Source organism: Oryctolagus cuniculus, chromosome 1 (assembly GCF_051225735.1).
Source record: "Oryctolagus cuniculus isolate XC-2025 breed Fujian yellow rabbit chromosome 1, ASM5122573v1, whole genome shotgun sequence".
Lineage (NCBI taxonomy): Eukaryota > Metazoa > Chordata > Mammalia > Lagomorpha > Leporidae > Oryctolagus > Oryctolagus cuniculus.
The window spans coordinates 70,045,027-70,063,002 of record NC_142867.1 but is presented as its reverse complement, the minus strand read 5'-3'; the positions used below and the strand labels follow the sequence as shown (position 1 = coordinate 70,063,002).

General features: G+C 52.6%; 1 protein-coding gene across 24 annotated transcripts in view; it reads left to right on the top strand.

The window, feature by feature from the left end:
- The window catches only part of TENM4 (teneurin transmembrane protein 4), a 1,939,017-nt gene that overhangs the window by 1,634,781 nt on the left and 286,260 nt on the right, over nucleotides 1-17,976 (top strand). For 20 of the 24 annotated variants that reach the window (XM_089331772.1, XM_089331856.1, XM_051821852.3 and 17 more), the window contains one exon: nucleotides 8,403-8,612. The exons of the other annotated variants lie outside the window; for them this stretch is intronic. In XM_089331772.1, the coding sequence (XP_089187898.1) occupies nucleotides 8,403-8,612 (210 nt within the window). The remainder of the gene's footprint in view (nucleotides 1-8,402; nucleotides 8,613-17,976) is intronic. 24 annotated transcript variants of the gene reach the window in all.

The following is a 17,976-nucleotide window of genomic DNA, read 5'->3' as shown; positions in this document are numbered from 1 at the left end:
GGCAGGCAGGGTGAGAGCAGAGCTCCATTCCCCATGAAAACATTACAAAAAAAAAAAAAGTTTTTCAAGTCCCTGAGAAACCTGTGAGGAGGAGAACTGGGGATCAAATGACCTGAGCCTGAGAAATTTACTGCGTCCTGTTTTGCAGAGAGCATTTTCCCAGCGTAAGTCACAGAGACAGATGGCCCAGCACCTCCTTCTGAGAATGAGCACTGCGGGGGAGTGAGACCCACAAGACTTAGGCTGGACAGCAGCAAGCTTGGGCCCCAGGGCTGTGGCTCTGCCCCTGCCCCGCTTGTCCTCAGGGTCCCCTGGCCTAAGCTGTCATCATGGCTGACTTTCCCTGTTTTTTCTCCTTTTTAAGATAACTTTTATCATTTTTTAAAATCTTACTATCACATTTGTTCCTTGAAAAAAGTTAGAAAAACCTAGAAAAGACAAAATGGATTCATAATTCTGTGACCAGAAGGTAACTACTGCAAACATCTTTGTACTAATTGCACACACATGCACAGAAGTGAGAGTGATTTTTACAGAGTTGCATTTTGATTTTTTTGTGTGTCCTGTTTCACAAGTCACTGTTCTTACAAACATGGCTTATAATGCCTGTGTGATATTAGCATTTTATTGATGTGCCCTCATTTACATAATTAGGCACTTCCATCTTAACATTAAGGAGGTTTTTGCTTTTTTCACTTTTTTTCAAAGTTTTACATGCTGTGATAGTTGGTAGAGGTAGAATTACTCAGCTTCCGATGTGCAACTGAATCTGTACTTCACAGCCCCATATGAGGGTGGTCCTGTGATTAGTCATCCAGTTCAAGGCATTTTTACAGTAAAGGGAGCACTACTATTAATTAACACAGGATGAGTGTGCAAACTGGGGCTCTTGCAGACGGGTCCGAACGTATCGCCACTCTACATTTTCAGATTCCAGCTCTTGGAAATGTTTCCTAGCACTGGATTGCAATCCATTTCAGACAACCAGGGGACCAGTTCTATAATGCTTTGCTGAACCGAGACCCAGCCTGGCCAGGCCTCAGCAATGAGCAGTACCTGGCCCCTGCTGGGCAGTGTATTCTGCCCAAGCCACCAAGATGAACAGAACTCACTGGAATGATAGGCAGGACATGACACTACCATGGAAGGGTGCCTGACCCTGAGGGGGCCCAAACCTTTCTGTCCGATTTCTCCAACAGCCCATCCTCTGCTCAGAACTGAGTGTGATTTTACTCATTCACTGAGTCAGCTGGATGCCCTGGGTTGGCACATGGGAAGAGGTGGAATGCGTTTAATTCTAGGGAGAGGGCCGGAAGTGTTTCTGGAATGGAGACTGAGGCGACTCAGGGCTGTCCGCTGTAGAAAGGATGAACCCATCACGTCAGTGCCCACTGAGACGCGGTGCCTGTGCAGGTCTGAGGGTTGGGTTTGGTTTGGTTTGTGTGTTTCTGAGTGTCATTCATGGAGTACTGGCTGTGTGCTGGGCTAGGCGTTTGATATACAGGCCTCCACATTACAGGGCTGCCAGTTGAAGGGTTGTTAGGAAATGCTTCCAGTAATCCAGGGAATTGTCTGGGGAGAAGATACTTTCCCTGCAGCTCCCATCGCTGCTTGTGTTTTCCAGATGGGACTCATACTTCCCACTGTGTAAGCACGCCAGGAGTTTCCCTCCCACTGCCTGGATGGGGTTTTCACGTGGATCCATGCAATCCCGGGCGTTCAGAGGGATTTCTCAGACTGCTGGGCAGTGCGTTAGGAAGTACCTGTTGCTAACGGGCTTTCCTTGACACAGCAATCAGCTTGTTCCATCAGCCAGCCCTTCACACGTCTAGCCTCATGGAGTCGTCCAAAGTCACCCTCAGACCCCAGAGCTCCGGAAGCTTTCCCTTGGGAATGGGGCCGCTCTAGCTCTAGGTTAGACTTCAGATTACAAAGGAAAGCTACCATGCGCACAACAGCATGAGCGCCTGATGCTGTACTCCCTGTGCATCTCGGGATCCTCTGTTCTGTATCCTACATTTCCCCTGTTTTTGAAATCACCAGGTCCCATGTACTGAGGGCTGTGTCACTGGAGGGCTTGCAGATCTGTTGTTTCTTCCCCGAGACCACACGGCTCTCCCTACACTAAAGCCGCAGCCAGAGGCATGGCAGAAGGAGCCGGTAGCGCTTGAACCCTTTCCACGAGCAAGCAGACTGCCAAACTCCTCGCGAACACACCAGCCCCTAACCATGCTTTGCAGTGGGTATTCTACCACTGTCTTACACAAAGGAGAAAACTCAGGCTAGGAGAAGTAAAGGGACATCCAAAGTCACATGGCAGTGGAACTAGACCTTGGCAGCTGGTGTGCCCAGCAGGAACTTCCTGGCCGTTCCACCTTCCCTGTGTTTCCCTAGTGGACAGGACTCACCCTTCCTGTTCACCTAGTGGAAAACCCTGACCAGGCTGATAAGTGTTCATTCTCACCACTCAGTGGAATCAGTTGTACTTAGGATTTGTCTCCGGAGCCCCGAACGTCTTCACTTCTCTAAGCCTGTGTATGTCTTGGCCCTGAATATGGGGGCGAGCTTTCCTGCCCATGGTGCTGCTATGAGGAAAGCATCTGGCCAGACCCCTGGCCTCCAGGAGGAACTCTGCCAGTGCCTGGTCCGCCCACCCAACCATGCAGGTGCGTACATGTCCTGAGTGGGTGTTCTTCGTCCTCCGCCCTTACCTGCCATGAGCCAGAGCTAGGCTTTCAGAGCCTCCCTATCAAGAATCTTGGATAGCTCCCCCTACCACAACCCTGCACTGCCGTAGAAGCGTCTGCAGTGCCAGCTTCCCTTGTGCTGATAACTAGGATCCATGGAAAGGCACCCTAACCCCCTGCCCCATGGAATGAGAAATCCTGATCTGCTACTTTATCATGCATCTGCCCCTCGCTCCTTCCCCCACCCCTCCCCCTGAAGACACGTCTAGATCATGTAGATTTTCAACATCCTAACTGAGCTGAACCAGTGAGAAAGGAGATCTGGGAGATGAGAAGCCGCCTTCAGTTCAGAGAGCAGTTCTTTCCCTAGCACAGCCCTGGGCTTCTCACTTTCCTGCCTTAAGAACTCCCCAGGCTCCCAGTTAAGGTCTGATTTCTAGCGCTCAAGGCTTGAACCTGCTGTTCACTTTCCACTGCTGACTCATTTCTCACCATGCTGTGCACATAGGCCTTCCATGCCATAATCGGGGTACTCTTTTTTTTTAAGATTTTATTTATTTACTTGAGAGGTTGAATTACAAAGAGAAGGAGAGACAGACAGAAAGGTCTTCCAACTGTTGCTTCACTTTCCAAATGGCCAATCCAAAGTCAGGAGCCAGGCACTTCTCCCAGGTCTCCCACACAGGTGCAGGGGCCCAAGGACTCGGGCCATCTTCTGCTTTCCCAGGCCATAGCAGAGAGCTGGATAGGAAGAGGCACAGCTGGGACGAGAACCGGCGCCCACATGGGATGCCGGCACTGCAGGCGGAGGATTAACCTGCACCAGCGCGCCGGCCCCTTGAGGTACTCTGCTTTCATCCTGCCTGCCTTCTACCCTGTCTTCCTTAACAAATACTTCTTAGGGCTTTCTGTGCAAGATACTGTGCTAGACAACGGGAAACACAAGAGCACTTCAGAAAGATCATGGAAAGCGGCATGAAACAAGAATGTATGTTCTCCGTGAACTCTTTGAAGACCTCTCTGTAGTAATGGACAAGCCACACAGGTCGGTGTGTGGACACAGACCCAGCAGGGTAGGAAACGTTGCCACAGGGAGCTACCAAGCCCTGGTGGAGGCATCAGGGAAGCCTTTCTGGGGGAGGCAGCCATAAGGTTAAGCCCTAGGGACCAATGGGAGCTAACGAGACATATGGGGTTGTAGTGAGGAAGAGGACAGAGAGAAAAGGGAATTCTTCAGGGAGAGGGAACAGTGTGTGTACAACTCAGAGGCCAAACTTTTGAAGTTGTGCCCCAGGAGGTGGCGCTCAGATAGATTCCCTACAGACAGTTCCCTGGAATCCTGCCATCTGGCCAACTTGGGCAAAGAGGGAACATTGGGTCTTTGCAAATGAGAGCATGCTGGCATGTCTTCACAGGGCTCAGTGAATTGGGTAAGAAGCTAAGGGTGACAAGTAAGACTCGAAAGGTGGAGAAACAGGTATAACCACCACATCCCATATGTGTGCAGGTTCAAGTCCCAGGTGCTTTGCTTCCGAACCAGCTTCCTGCTAGTGCTCCTGGGAAAGCAGCAGAGGATAGCCCATATCCTTGGGCCCCTGCACCTATGGGGGAGACCTGAAGAGGCTCCTGGCTTCAGAAGGGCCCAGCTCCAGCTGTTGCAGCCATTTGGGGACTGAACAACAGATGCAAGATCTGTCTCTCCCTCTCTCTGTAACTCTGCCTTACAAATAAATGAATAAATCATAAAAGATAAAAAGACTTGAGAGGTAAGAGGGTGGGGTGGCAGACTGCTGAAGGAGTTGAGCTCCTCAGCAGCCCCTATGAGGCTGTGTCTCTCAGGAGGGGACCCCCTCACCTTCAAGCCTGATCAGTGGGTGCTTGGGAAGTGTCTATGAGTGCAGTGATGCTCACCATACCTTTACAGCTACACACTGTTGTTGAAGAAGATGAAGTCAGTGTCCCCTCACTTGATAGCTACACATACATTCATAGCAATGCCTTCGCTGGCTGCCACACACTGCTCTCAACATGGCACCCATTTTAACCCCTTTAATCCTCAAAGTAACAAGAACTTTAGGTAGATACATACATACTTCCTAATATCGCCATTGCACAGATATGGCATTGAGATCCAGAGGGCGAAGTAATATGCTGAAGCTCACTGAGCTTGCAAGAAATGGAACTGGATTTCAAGTGCATGCAATCTGGCTCCAGAGCCCACACTCTCAACTGGGCCCTACCCTGCTTCTGTATATGTTGAGTTGGTGTGGTCATGCATTTTAGGACATGTAATTCCGGCATACGTGTTGGGTGAATTAAAAACTTTTTCTGATATTTCCTGGCATGCTAGGAAATGGTTCTGTGTACCCTGCCTCAGACACCACTTTAAAACTGCCTGTGAGCGAGAGGAAGGAACTAGCCTATTTCCCATAATATCTGTACCCCATAGAAACTTCTTTCACCATCTACAGATGTACCACCCTGCAGGCACCTGATCACGTCTGACCTCGTAAGCTAAGCAGGGCCTGGCCTGGTTAGTACTTGGATGGGAGAAAGTACATTCACCTGCTAAGGGCCTGGCACCTTGTTCAGGGCTTCACAGGTTATGAATATTCAGAGAAACCCTGGCAGAGATTGGCTGGAAGGCAAAGGAGGTGGGCACGAGGCCAGGGGGCCAGTGCGGTGCTGCTCTCAGGGTCCCTGAAGTTGGCGATGGAACAGTGTACTGGTTTACTTCCAGCAGCCTGGCAGATCCACTCAGCAAGAGGCTGTAACAAACCCCCTGGAACAACGGATCGTGGTTCTTAACTTTGGTCTGAGATCCCCAGAAACTCAGTGTAGTATGGCACTGGTTATCCCCAGCTCCTCGCAAGCTGTGATTGGCGGTTATGTGATGTCTTTGGTTAAGAAAAGATGAGGAAATGGGTATATACTTGCTTAATAAGTGCAGCCTGACAGCCAAGAATTGTCTACACCTGGGACTGCAGGAAGGGGCGTTAGGAGCGGGCTTCTTGGTGGCGCGCTTTCCCTCAGTTTAATAAACATTTGCTGAGTTCCTACTGTGGACTCCTAGTTGCTCATGCTTACTGTGTGCTCACGTACAATGTCTCTTTATTAAGATTTGTTTATTTATTTACCTGAAAGGCAAAGTGATGGGAGGAAAGGTTTCTATCCACTGCCTCATTCCCCAAATGCCTGCAATAGCTAAGGCTGGCCCAGCCTGAAACCAGGAGCTGGGAACTCCATCAGGGTCTCCCATCTGAGTAGCAGGGATCTAAGCACCTTGGCCCTATTCCACTACCACCCAGGCACTCTAGCAGGAAGCTGGATGGGAGACAAAGGAGCCAGGACTTGAACCACACCACAGTACGGGATGCAGGCATCCCAAGCAGCTTAACCTGTTGCACCACAATGCCTGCCCCCTCACATGTAATTTTATCCTCACAGCAATTACTTTAAAGGGGGAAGCAGGGGCAGATGTTGTGCAGTAGGTTAAGCCTCCCTTCAGACATCCACATCCCGTGTGGGAGTGCTGGTTCGAGGCCTGGCTACTCCAGCTTCCTGCTGATGTGCCTGGGAATTCAGAGGATGGCGCAAGTCCTTGGGTCCCTGCCACCCATGTGGGAGACCCAGATAGAGTCCCTCCCTGGCTCCTGGCTTCAGCCCGGCCAAACCTTGGCTGTTGTGGGCATTTGGAGAATGATGCAGCACATGGAATGTATGTGTCTTTCTTTCTCTCTCCCCCTTTCAAATAAATAAATCCTTTAGAGGGGTTGGGGTTGGGGGAGAACGAGGGGTGGGCAGCTTACAGATGAGGAACTGGAAGTAATTTCCCCAATATCGTACAGCTAATAGGCAGCCATACTGTGATGCACACCCTAATTCTATTGAACTCCAGAGCTCACTCCCAGAACACACTGTACTCTGAGAATGTCCTGTGTGCCTTTATGCACCTAACTAGAAATATGGGGGAATCTTCAAAAAGTTCATGGAAAATGTATATTATGAAAAAGCCGTGTATGGATTTCAAATCATTTGCAGCACAATGAATTTATCCTTTAATTCCATTTTCGGTGAACTCTTTGAAGTTCGCTCTTAGAGCAGGGCAAATGTTATGTGAGACCGGCCGCCAAGGTCAATTCACAGAAAGGAATGCTGAGCACACTGGCTGGTAAGTGGTGTCACTCTCACTGTGAATTGGGGATTCTGGATTGGACGATTGTAAGATGAGCCACAGCCTGATTTTTTGGGAAATTAGCAGAAACCCAGGGGAGAAGCCACCCAGAGACTGCGCTGTGGTCACTGATCCTTGCTGCCTGGATTATTGTGACTGAATTTCTAAAATGAACCAGCCAAATGGCATTATGCTGCAACCCTATACAATGTTGCCATGCACAGTTAAGATCTGGGTTTGATACTAAGAAGAATGGAACTTGCAAACTCCTGTGAGATTTGGTGGCTGTGAACTGAGCCCGCTTCTGTTATGTGGACAGACCACCTCGGCGTACGCAGCTCTCTATGTCACCGTCCCCTTAGAGCCCTACCAGATCTGAGGGTGGCACCTCTGGGCTATGTTTTTGCTTCCTGAGGTTGAATCTCTTTGAAAAACTGGTTGGATGTGATTACGTTCTAGGAATCACAACAGGAGCAGACGAGCAGTCTCGCTGTCCAGTGGATGCACTGTCTTGTACTGTACACTTTTCTATGTCTGTGCTTGTGTTGCCCCCTTGTAGACGATGTACTGCACATGTTGAAAAGTCGCCCCACATAAGACCGCAAAGTGTGTAAGCGCGGAGCACCTGTCCCAGGCCATGGCCTCCTCCTTCTAAAGAGCTGGGATTTGCATAGAGGACTAGAGAGAGCTGGCACTTTAACACTCTGATGGAGTAGAAGCTTGGAGTCAGACTTAGTGACTTTGTGCCATGTGGAGCTCCCAGAATGTTAGCACCCTAGAATGATAGAATGTTTTCCCCTTCAACTATTAGAGCCCTACAATCTGCCTGTTCCAGCAAGTATCTCTTTTGTGCCAGGCAATTTAAGCTGGAGTTAAAGAAGTGAGCAAGACTTCTAAGGGTCTCGCTTTCAGGGAATTTGCAGACAGTGCCTGAATATAAGAATCACAAAGTGTTAGGTTTCTAGGGAAATGAAACATCAGGGTGCTGAAATTCAGAATGCCAAAGGTGGAGAACCTGCCCTCAAGAGTTCTCTGCGGCTCTCTCTGCCTTTGATGATGCTCAGAGCCCCCAATTATGTTCACGTGGGGTTAAAACCGCAGCAACAAAAACGCTGGTTCAGTTCAGCGACATCACAGAATGGCCAGTTTGTGAGGGCTCAGGGATCATCCAGTCCTGGCCAGTAGCTTTCCCTGGGGAGCTCAGAGAGGCGCCTCTCTTGAATAGTTAACAGCCCAGCAGGTCTGCAGCGCCCACAGAAAGAGGAAGGCATCCTGCTGGGCTCGTGAGGTGCCTGCTTTGCAAGCCATGCGTTTTTTCCACACTGAGCCAGCCCTGCAGAAGGTTAGTTTGCACCAACTTTCCGTGCATGGAGCCATCAGCCCCGCCCCAGGCCCGCGTGTGCAGTGGATCACCCAGTGTTGGATCCCCCTCCCCTGATGATGTATGCGTGTTTTATTTTTGCTCCCTCCCCTTCCCCGTGTGCCTTAAAATCAATTTTGATTATTTTTTTTCTGTCTGTGTTTGTCTTTGTGGTTCGCAGGTGCTCCCTTGCATTGTTCGTCCGCTTCATCAACCCCTATTGAGCAGTCCCCCTCCCCGCCCCCCTCCCCTCCGGCCAATGAGAGCCAGAGGCGGTTGCTAGGCAACGGTGTGGCCCCGCCAACCCCGGACTCAGACTCTGAGGAAGAGTTTGTCCCTAATTCATTCTTAGTTAAAAGTGGCTCCGCCAGCCTGGGGGTCGCGGCAAACGGTAAGTCCTTCTCTCTTTCTAACTTTGCTGTGTGATGCGCGCCGAGGTGCTGGCAGGGGCAGAGGGACGGGGCCCCACAGGCTCCAGCGGGGGGAGTGGGAGGTCATGGGACGGGGTGGGGGAGCCCTGGCTCTGGCGGCCTCAAGCTGCCTACACCGCGCAACCTGAGGTGTGCAGGGTTGCGGGCAACTGTTGTGCAATGCCCTCATGGCACAAGTCCCCCAGGCAGGTACCTCAACAGAGGTGCACAGACAGACCTGAGAGAAGGGAGCAACAGGTGGAGACGGAGACAGGTAAAGACAAAGTTCGGTACAGGAAAAAAAAATCAGACCTAAATCTCCCTGAGTGGCGCCTCCTCAAAGCCCTGCCTGCATGGCCGCGTAGGGTGCACTGCTCGCAGGGACCAGGTTTGCCTGAAGCCCCGCACACAGCCCGCAGACCAGAGTCCTACAATGCCGCCGCCGCCGAGGCAGTCCTGAGTTTCAGCCTGGATCTGCCGGGACAAGCTCCCTGCCGCTCAGCTCTGCCCTGGCTTTCTGAGCAGAGGAGGGGTGGTGTGCGGGCAGACGGTGCAGGAGCTCCGGGCTGACCAGGGTTCACCACTGCTGTTACACCCACTCCAGGTGCTTGCCCTGCCTGTGTCCAGCAGAGGCCAGTCCACTTCTTTGCGAGGATGGCCAGGAGGGGCCTCAGATCTCAGGAGAGGGGTGGTGTACGTGGGTGTGGTGCCCTGGAGTCACCGTGATGGTCTGTTACTGGTTGCGGAGGGGAGGGCGGTTGCAGGCGTGAATTTCATGGAATCTTTTCCTCCACTCAGTATAGAAATAAAAAGCCAGGAAAGAATTTGCAAAGAGGCAGAAATCTTATTTGACAGAAAAGTGTCTGGTCTGAGAGGAGACCAGGCAGAGTGCCTGAACGGGACACTGGCTTTGAGGGAGTGTCCAGGGTTTTTAGGGCATTACTCTCTGTTCATTGGGTCATTATATTGGGGGTGGGGGGCATTGAACGGGTTTTCACGCCCGTATGTTGATTGGCTTGGGGCTCATGGAGACAGCGGAGGAGGTCTCCTGGAAACAGTCTATCTCCCCCTTAAGGTCTCAGCCCCCTCCTCTGCCGGCTCTGGGTGAAAGATTGCATCCACTCTGAAGGTGTGATTTAAAGCCAGAAGGTCACACATGCAGCACAAAAAGCTATTAGTGGGGAGATGCCGGCTGGTCTGGAGACAGGCTTTCCAGCCCCAGCTGGCAGCCTGCTTGGGAGGACATTCTATCTGTGCCTGAGGGGCCCACAGAGACCCCCCTCCCCAGACATGCTGGATGGTCCCTGGCCCCACGATTCCTGATTCAAAGAGGTGAAGTGAGACTGTTTGCCTGCAAGTTACACTGTAGCCTGTGTTAATGCCACACATGTTTATTTAAAAATGCCCGTGCTGTGGGAAATGCTAGGTCAGAGTCTGGAAAAGCAGGTGGGCAATGCAAGGAGGCAGGAGCCTTGTCCATGGCTTTGAGTTAAATGGAAGCCGTATTGCCACGGATTCAGACAAGTCTCTCAGAGAAGGCATCCTCTAGCATAAATAATGTGGGCAGTAAGGTACCCAGCTCGCGGTGAGCACCCCGCACTGCACGGTGTCTGGGACAGAAGGACAGGTTTAGTCAATGTTAGTCATTGCCCAGGTGCCTGCACCTGCCTCCAGTGGGTGTCCAGAGAGCCCACATGGGAAAGCTCCTGGCACGCCGCCTGGCACCTGTGCCTGGTGGGGGCAGATTGTGGCAGCTCAGGGTAACCAAGGAGGTAGGGGCCTGGCATGTGGTGGGACCCAGCGGGGACCCTGGTGCAACTGAGGGACTTAGGAAATGTCTCCTGGAGCAGGCACTGGCAGGGCCTAGGGAGACTGGGCAACTTGGGCAGAGAAGAGTCGCTCGGGGAAAAAGCACCTGGAGGAGGGAGCTGGGGAGCCCAGCCCAGCTCCTTTAGACCTGGAGTCTAGGAGGTATGTGGAAGACCATGTGGCGGCGGGCACCTGCACTCCTCTAGGTGCTGAGTGGACCCTATCCCCAGTGACTGCTCCCCTTCCCCAGCCAGGACCCCTCTCCACCTCTGCTGTTGCTAAAAATCAGGGGTGAGGGTCTCCGGCCCTGTGCTTCTCTTCCAGCAGGACTTTAGGCCCTGCCTTCTCCAAGAACTCAACCATGCTCAGGACCCTTTCCCTCTGTGCCCTCTGAGTGTGCCACGCCTTCGGGGGGGTGCAGCCACACCAGACCGCACCGCCTTTAGATGCCTGTGGCATTTCACACTTGGTTCAGAAGCGGAGCCCGGGCTGGAGATGCAGAGACCAGGGTTCCAGGCCCAGCTCTGCGGCTCACTGGCTGTTCTCAGCAGACCACTGTTCCTCTGTATGCCTCAGTATCCCTATCTTGCCTAAAGTAATCTGATTCATGAGTGCCATGTGGTACCCACACAACAGTCCCTGCCACCAGTGGCCTTTTAAGCTTATGGGGGAAGGGAGAATGCACACACACACAACACAACACACACACATACACTCACACAGCACACGCACACACCACACACACATACACTCACACAGCACACGCACACAACTCACACACACACACACACACATATACATATATATGATAATATTCTTTGTCCGTTTGTTCTTTTGTGAGCAAATAAGCCTTGCAGGCAAAAGAAAAGGCAGGAGATTAAAGTCCTTAATCTCTCCCTTTGCTAATTAACTAAACAAGAGCAATGGCTTTGTTGCAAGTTCTGGGGCAAGCTGATGGTGTTGTTGCGTGTGTGATGGGCTGGGGAGGGGAGATGGGGACACTTTGGCCCAGGGCTATCTGCTCAGTCTTGCCACTGTGTGCTCCTACGGACACCCCCGGGGTGCCTAAGACCTCTGCGCTCCCTCTCTGGGGCTTGGTTCCAAGTGTCACCATAAAGGTTGGGGATAAATGGGCCCCCTGCCTGAAGTGGGTGAAGACTGGGTCCTTTCTGGTCTGTTGCTCTGGAGTTGGGTTCATAAGAAAGCCCACTGATTCTCACCCCAAAGCTGGATGCTGCCTGCCGTCATCCTGTCCCCCGAAATCCCAAGACCAGGGGTCCCCTGTGGTCCGCAGGATCTGCTGGAATTGACACAGACCTAACACTAGCTGGGAGAGAAGTGTGGGCCCAGCTACCTGATGGGCCCAATAGTCATTTGTAGTGTTTTGTTTCGTGTTTGTTTTCACAGAAAAATTGCAAAAGTATTCTCATGGGATCATCTTCCTTGCTTTTGCTAAGTGACAGTGCCTGTTAACTCTCACAGAATGCAGAAGGGTAAAATGGGAAGTTCCCTTGTAATCCTTCTGGAGAAGCCGCTTTTAGCAGATGGGTGCAGGGTCCTCCACGGGCGCTTTCCACGTAGTGTTCGTCTAGTGAGTGAACGCATGAAGCAGTGAGCGAGCGAGGCTGACTTTTGAGGCCCATGCTGAAGAAGGAATGGCAAGGGCTGTAGGGTCAGACCTGAAAGTGGGCCCAGGGCAAGGTTCCTACCCACTCAGATCGTCTGTTGCTCCACCTGTGAAACAGGGAAGCCTCCCAAGGTTATCGCGGAGTTTACAGATGACAAAGCTGGGGCCAGCCTGGGGCCAGCCCAGAGATGCCTGCATCCTATTCGGGTTCAGCTCCCCACTCTGGCTCTTGACTCCAGCTTTCTTTCTGCTAATGCAGACCCAGGTGGCAGCAGGTGATGGGCCAAGTAATTAGGTCCCTGCTACCCACATGGGAGACCTAGACTGAGTTCTGCCTTCAGCCCATCCCTTGCCATTTGGGGAGTGAACTAGGAGTGTATGTTTTCTCTCTCTCTCTCTCTCTCTCTCTCTCTCTCTCTCTCTCTCTGACTTTCAAAGAAATAATTTCTTAAAAAAAGATAAAGCTGATAAACATCCCTGTCTCCACACCTCCATCCCCCTCCACCAACCTAGAGCTTTAGAGAGGACTGTACACAGGTCAGTTGCTTTAGGTCCAGCTCCCTTGCCACTTGATTGGGGACTTATTTTAAATGACAAAGGACACTGCTCTGACTCTCCTGGGGGCAGGGAGGCAGTTTCCTGGGGTAGCAGCCAAGGCCTGGACCAGCCTCCCCAGGCAAGAGGACTATACTGTCAGCTCCCCAGGGCTCCCCTGTGGGCCCTGGGCCCACAGCTGTGTCAACTCAGCCCTCCCCACCCCTGGCTGCTGCCGTCCCAGATCCCCTCAGACCTGCCCTGTGACAATCCCCATGCAAAGTGCAGAGTGAGCACGCGTGCAGCGCCACAGAGCAGCCCGTTGTCCCTGCGGACGAGAACACAAGGCAAAGAGCTGTTTCTGTTCCCAAACCCCTAATCCCCCCCAAGGGTGATCATCCAGAAATCACTGATATGTGCAAAGGAAGAGTTCGCTGAAATATCAAGGGTCCCAGTGGAAGAGCTAGGGAAGAGGGGAGGATTAAGTAGGCCTGCATCCCCACCCCCTAGACCCGCTGCGCAAGAAATGGTGACTGTTTCATGGACCGCTGTCATCCACACGCCGAAGCAGAGACTTTCCAGACTAGGGGCTGGTATTTCAGAGGGTCCAGGAACAAATAGCTGTGGGGAGGCTGTCTGGTTTCTCTTAGCTTAGGGGAGGTGGGGGTGGAGAGGTGTGGGCGAGTTCCCCTTTCGCTGTGCCTGAGTCTTTTGTTTATCTGCACTGTCTTGTTGGAGCTTCCATGTCTCAGTCCAGGAAACGGAGGCGCTGTGAGCGGCGGGGACCTGTCCCTACTGCTTTCTTTGCTCTTGTGTTTTTCTTTTCTTTTATTTGAAAGGCAGAGGGACAGTGTTCCCATCCCATTCCCCCAGTGCCCATAACAGCCAGGGCTGGGTCTGGCCAAATCCAGGAGCCCAGAACCCCACCCAAGTCTCCTATGTGGGTGGCAAGGACCCAGGTCCTTCACCTGTTGCCTCCCAAGATGAACCGGAATCTGAAGTCCAGCCAGGACACAAACCCAGGCCCTCTGATGTGGGTGCTGGCATCCCATGCAGAGCCTTAACCTCTGCCCACCCAAGTGCTCTTGAAAGGGGGCTTGGCGCAGGAGGCGGTGCTGTGCGCAGCCGGTCAAGCCCCCATCTGCAAAGCCAGCGTCCTGTGTGGGCACTGGTTCGAGTCCTGGCTGCTCGCCTTCCCATCCAGCTCCCCGCTGATGTGCCTGGGAAAGCAGCAGAAGACGGCCCAAATGTTTCTTTTCCTTTTCTGTTTTGTCCCCAGTTACAGGTTCTGTCATTTCTGTCTCCTCCTTCATGGGAAGCTGCAAAAAAATGAGAGGAACTCTGAAGAAATGGGGTTGGAAGGATCCCTGCTCCTCACCTCATTCCTTTATGGAGCACCGCTTAGGGGAGAGGCGCTGTGTCTCCTGGGCTCCCTGGCACTGCTCCCCTACTCTGTGAGGTGGCCCATTGTGGCGTAGAGGCCCAGAGAGGTTTCTAGCTTCCTCTGAATCACACAGCTTCTGAGTGGTAGAGCCAGATGTGCACTCCAGGTCTGGGAGCTGCCTCAGCGTGTGCTCTCTCAGTTGTGTTTTTGTGGGGACTGTGGGAGTCTCGAGGGTGAATCAGAGCAGAAATCACAGACATTCGGTTTTGTTGTTGCAGCTTCCTGAGAGGCCGGCACCGGCTGGCGTTGCCCCCCACCCTGGGCCCCGCCGGCCTGGCCTTGGAAAATCGCCCCACTGGTCAGCATCACTGGTGCTTGGCAGTTCCAGCGACTTTCTCGGGTCCGGAGCAGCTGGGATTGTTTTGTTTTGACTCGCAGTCCAGTGGAGGAGCGTTTGTTGTTCTTTCGGAATAGGAAACACTGCTGTGTACGGGAACTCCTTCTAAGAGAGCAAGGGCTCTCTCAGAAGCAAGAATTCAACTGGATTTAGAGCCTGTGCAGATTCTCTAGGGGAGTCCGCCAGGGTCCTGTAGCCAGTGTGTGAAATGGGAAGGCAGAGTTCAGCCTGTTGGCGACCACTGTGGGGGTGGGGATGTCCTTCGGTGGGGTGTTTCTCTGCTTGTGGAGATTTACTAGAACCGTCTGTCGCCCCTCACAGCAGCAGTTCCCTGGGGCTCCTGCTGCCAGGCTCCCCCAGGGAAAGGGGCCGGGCTCTCGCTTTCTCTCAGCTCCTCTTGCATCAACAGACTTTCACGGGTACATAGCTTCTTACTCCCCAGCTGTGTGAGGACTGACGTTCCTAACTCCCGGGAGCAAAACAAATGGATTTCTTCCTCCTCCCTTCAGGATGGCGTTTTTTAAATATGGGTGTTCAAGGAAGAGTGACCCCATCACGTAGGTCACACCGATGGGGTCGGACTGCCTTAGATGAAACCCTTGGGATCAGATGTGGTTCAGAATTCGGAAACTTTCGGATTTAGGAAAGAAATCGAATTCATGTTTTTATGTTTGCACACTCTCACAGTGACTGGGCACACCATCCCTTCTCCAATGACACATGGAAATGCTTAACGCTAGTGGGACTGAAAAAACGTTGCAAGTGCAGTGCCTGCCGAGGTCAGATTTTGCCACTACGTGAGTTCTGAGCAAACATTTAGCCACAGAGTGTTGGAGCGTTATCATAGTGGCTCAGCAGGGATCCTAAATGTGCCTTTTTACTATTTTCTTAGACACAGTTGAAACGTTTACTTTTTTAAAATTATTTCTATTCATATTATTTCAAAGGCAGAGTGAGAGAGAGATCCTCCATCTGCTGGTTCACTCCCCAGATGCTGCAGGCCGGGAGCCAGAAGCTCCCTCCCACATGGATGGCAGGTGCCTAATCACTAGAGCCAGGATTTGAACCTAGGCACTCCAACATTGGATGTAGTGTAGCAGCATCTTAATATCCCACTCCCATGCCATTTTAATTTTTTTATTTGAAAGACAAGGGGAAAGACAAAAAAAAATTATTTTTTTTAATTTGAAAGGCAGAGATACAGAGAGAGAGAGATCTTTCATCTGCTGGTTCACTCCCCAAATGGTTGCAATGACTAGGGCTAGGCCAGGCTGAAGCCTCTGGGTTTTCCACATGGGTAGCAGGGGCAGGTGCCCAAACACTTGGGCCATCCTCCACCTGCTTTCCCAGGCGCATTAGCAGGGAGCTGGGTCAGAAGTGGAGCAGCCAGGACTTAAACCAGTGCCCTTATGGGATGTCGGCACCAGAGGCAGCAGCTCAACCTTCTACACCACAGCACTGGCCCCTGACAAAGAGATCTATCCACTGGTCCATTTCCAAAATGCCTGCAGTAGCTGTGTTTGGGCCAAGCCAAATCCAGAAGCCAGAAACTCCATCTGGGTCTCCCATGTAGGTGGCAGGAGCCCAAGTACTTGGGCCATCATCTGCTGCCTCCCAGGTGCATTAACAGGAAGCTGGATCAGAATCAGAGGCAGGCCTGTATCCCAGGCACTCCAGTGTGGAATGCAGGTATCCCAAGGGGCAACTCAGCAGGCTGAACCACAGTGCCCTCCCCTGTGGTTTTTTAAATGAGGATACCAGGGCTCAGAAAGGCCTGATAGTTTGTGTATGGGAAAAGAGATAACTAGATACCTGGAAAACTAAAAGGCCTGCTGCAGGTGCAAGCTGCTGCCTGGCAAGCTCTATAGAGGCACTCATTGTTGGTCCACAATTCCAGCCTGCAGAGGCCCAGCTCACACACCTGCTCCCTCACCTCCACTGCAGACAGGAGCGCTCAGAAGGCTGGCACCTGCCTGCTGGCTGACGCACAGACCTTGGAGTTCAGGAGGAAAGAGGCCAAGTGGTCGATTCTCCAGTGCCTGGAACCCAGCCCCTCAGAGTGTGTGAGGAACATCTCCTGACAGTCCCTCCAGCGTATGACCCCCTTTCTTTGATGCCCCCACTGCCTTCTCTACAGATACCGCTCTCACTACCTGGGACCTGGCTCTGCGCAGGTCTGGTTTCCCCGTTCACCTCCAGGTTCCTGGAGGCAGGCCTCGGCCACGCTACATCTCCAGGGCTGAGCTCAGTACTCAGAACTGAAGAGGAAGTTGCTCTCCTCACTTCCCCCTGTACACCAGCGCCAGTCCCCCTCCCCCACTTCGCTAGGAATGGTGCATGGAGCCATGTGCTGTGGAGAGGCAAGGAGAAGAAGCCGTTTGCCCAAGTGCATGCAGTCAAGGTGCAAGGCATGGCCCCAGACGCTGCTGTCCTCTCTACCCTGCCGGGTGCTCCCTTAGCTAGACAAGCCCACACCTGTGGCCCCCTTCCCGGGCGCAGTGGGGACAGCCTCCCCGAGGTCACACTGCTTTTCTACAGACTGCAGAGCCCTTTCTCATCGTTCACAACTCCCGGGACTCTCACTGACTTTCTAGGAGGAAGGGCTTCTTCCTGACCTCGCAGGAATAAAAGGCCACACTTTGAATTCATGTAACCCAACATCCTGGGAGAGCTGGGCCCTCTAATTAGTCACTCATGTGACCCGATGGTCATTTCTCTTCTACTAATTTCCCCAAGTACCGCAGCAGTCAAAAGTACCAAAATAACATTTGGGCTGTCTGGCTTGATTGGGTCCAGGAATCCCAAGACCACCCCCTGAGGAAGGCGTGTGGGTTTTTCCATCTGGAAACTAAGCCTGGTCTGTGTCCCCACTGAGAGGTTCGTGGCCTGCCCCGCCGAGCCCTGTGAACACCAGACCACCTCTGAAAGCGTCCCCTGACACTTCAGGGCCCAGGCCGTCGAAGCAGCACCCAGAAGGAGGCCAAGGGGCTCTGGGGAGATCAGTTTCACTAACATTTGCATGGCCCTCGCCATCCCGGAGAGCGTTCCCATCCATCATCTTGCTGGCTGCCCCGCACAGCCCCGGGAGGTTGGCTAGCTCTGCAGTGCCGGGCGCACCAGGGACACAGAGTGAGTGAACCGGCTCAGCACGGACAGCAGCTGAGCACTCCCCGCCCCGGCCTCCCAGCCCAGAACTGGTTTGGCTTTACTCACACGCGGTCGGTTCAACCCACAAAGGCCACAGCCATCCGTGTCCGCTCCATTTTCTGGTTACAGATCCTCACCCAGAGGAGCCTCCCCATCCTCCCGCCCAAGCTAGCATGCGACTCCCGCTTGCGGGGAGGGAGGAGACCTTGCTTCTGATCCCTGCCTCTGACCTCGCAAGGTTCCGCAGCTTTCCAGTCTGCGATGTGGGAGAACGGGATTGTACCACTGTTTCCCAAACGTTACCCGTGGATGTGTCCCTGGCAGAGTCTGAGACATAGCAGAGTGCCCACCTACACTGTAATTCGTGCTCCTTGAAACTGCCTGCTCGAACTCTTCTCACATAAGTGGCTTTATTTATTTTAACAGGAAATTGTACATTACTGCTGT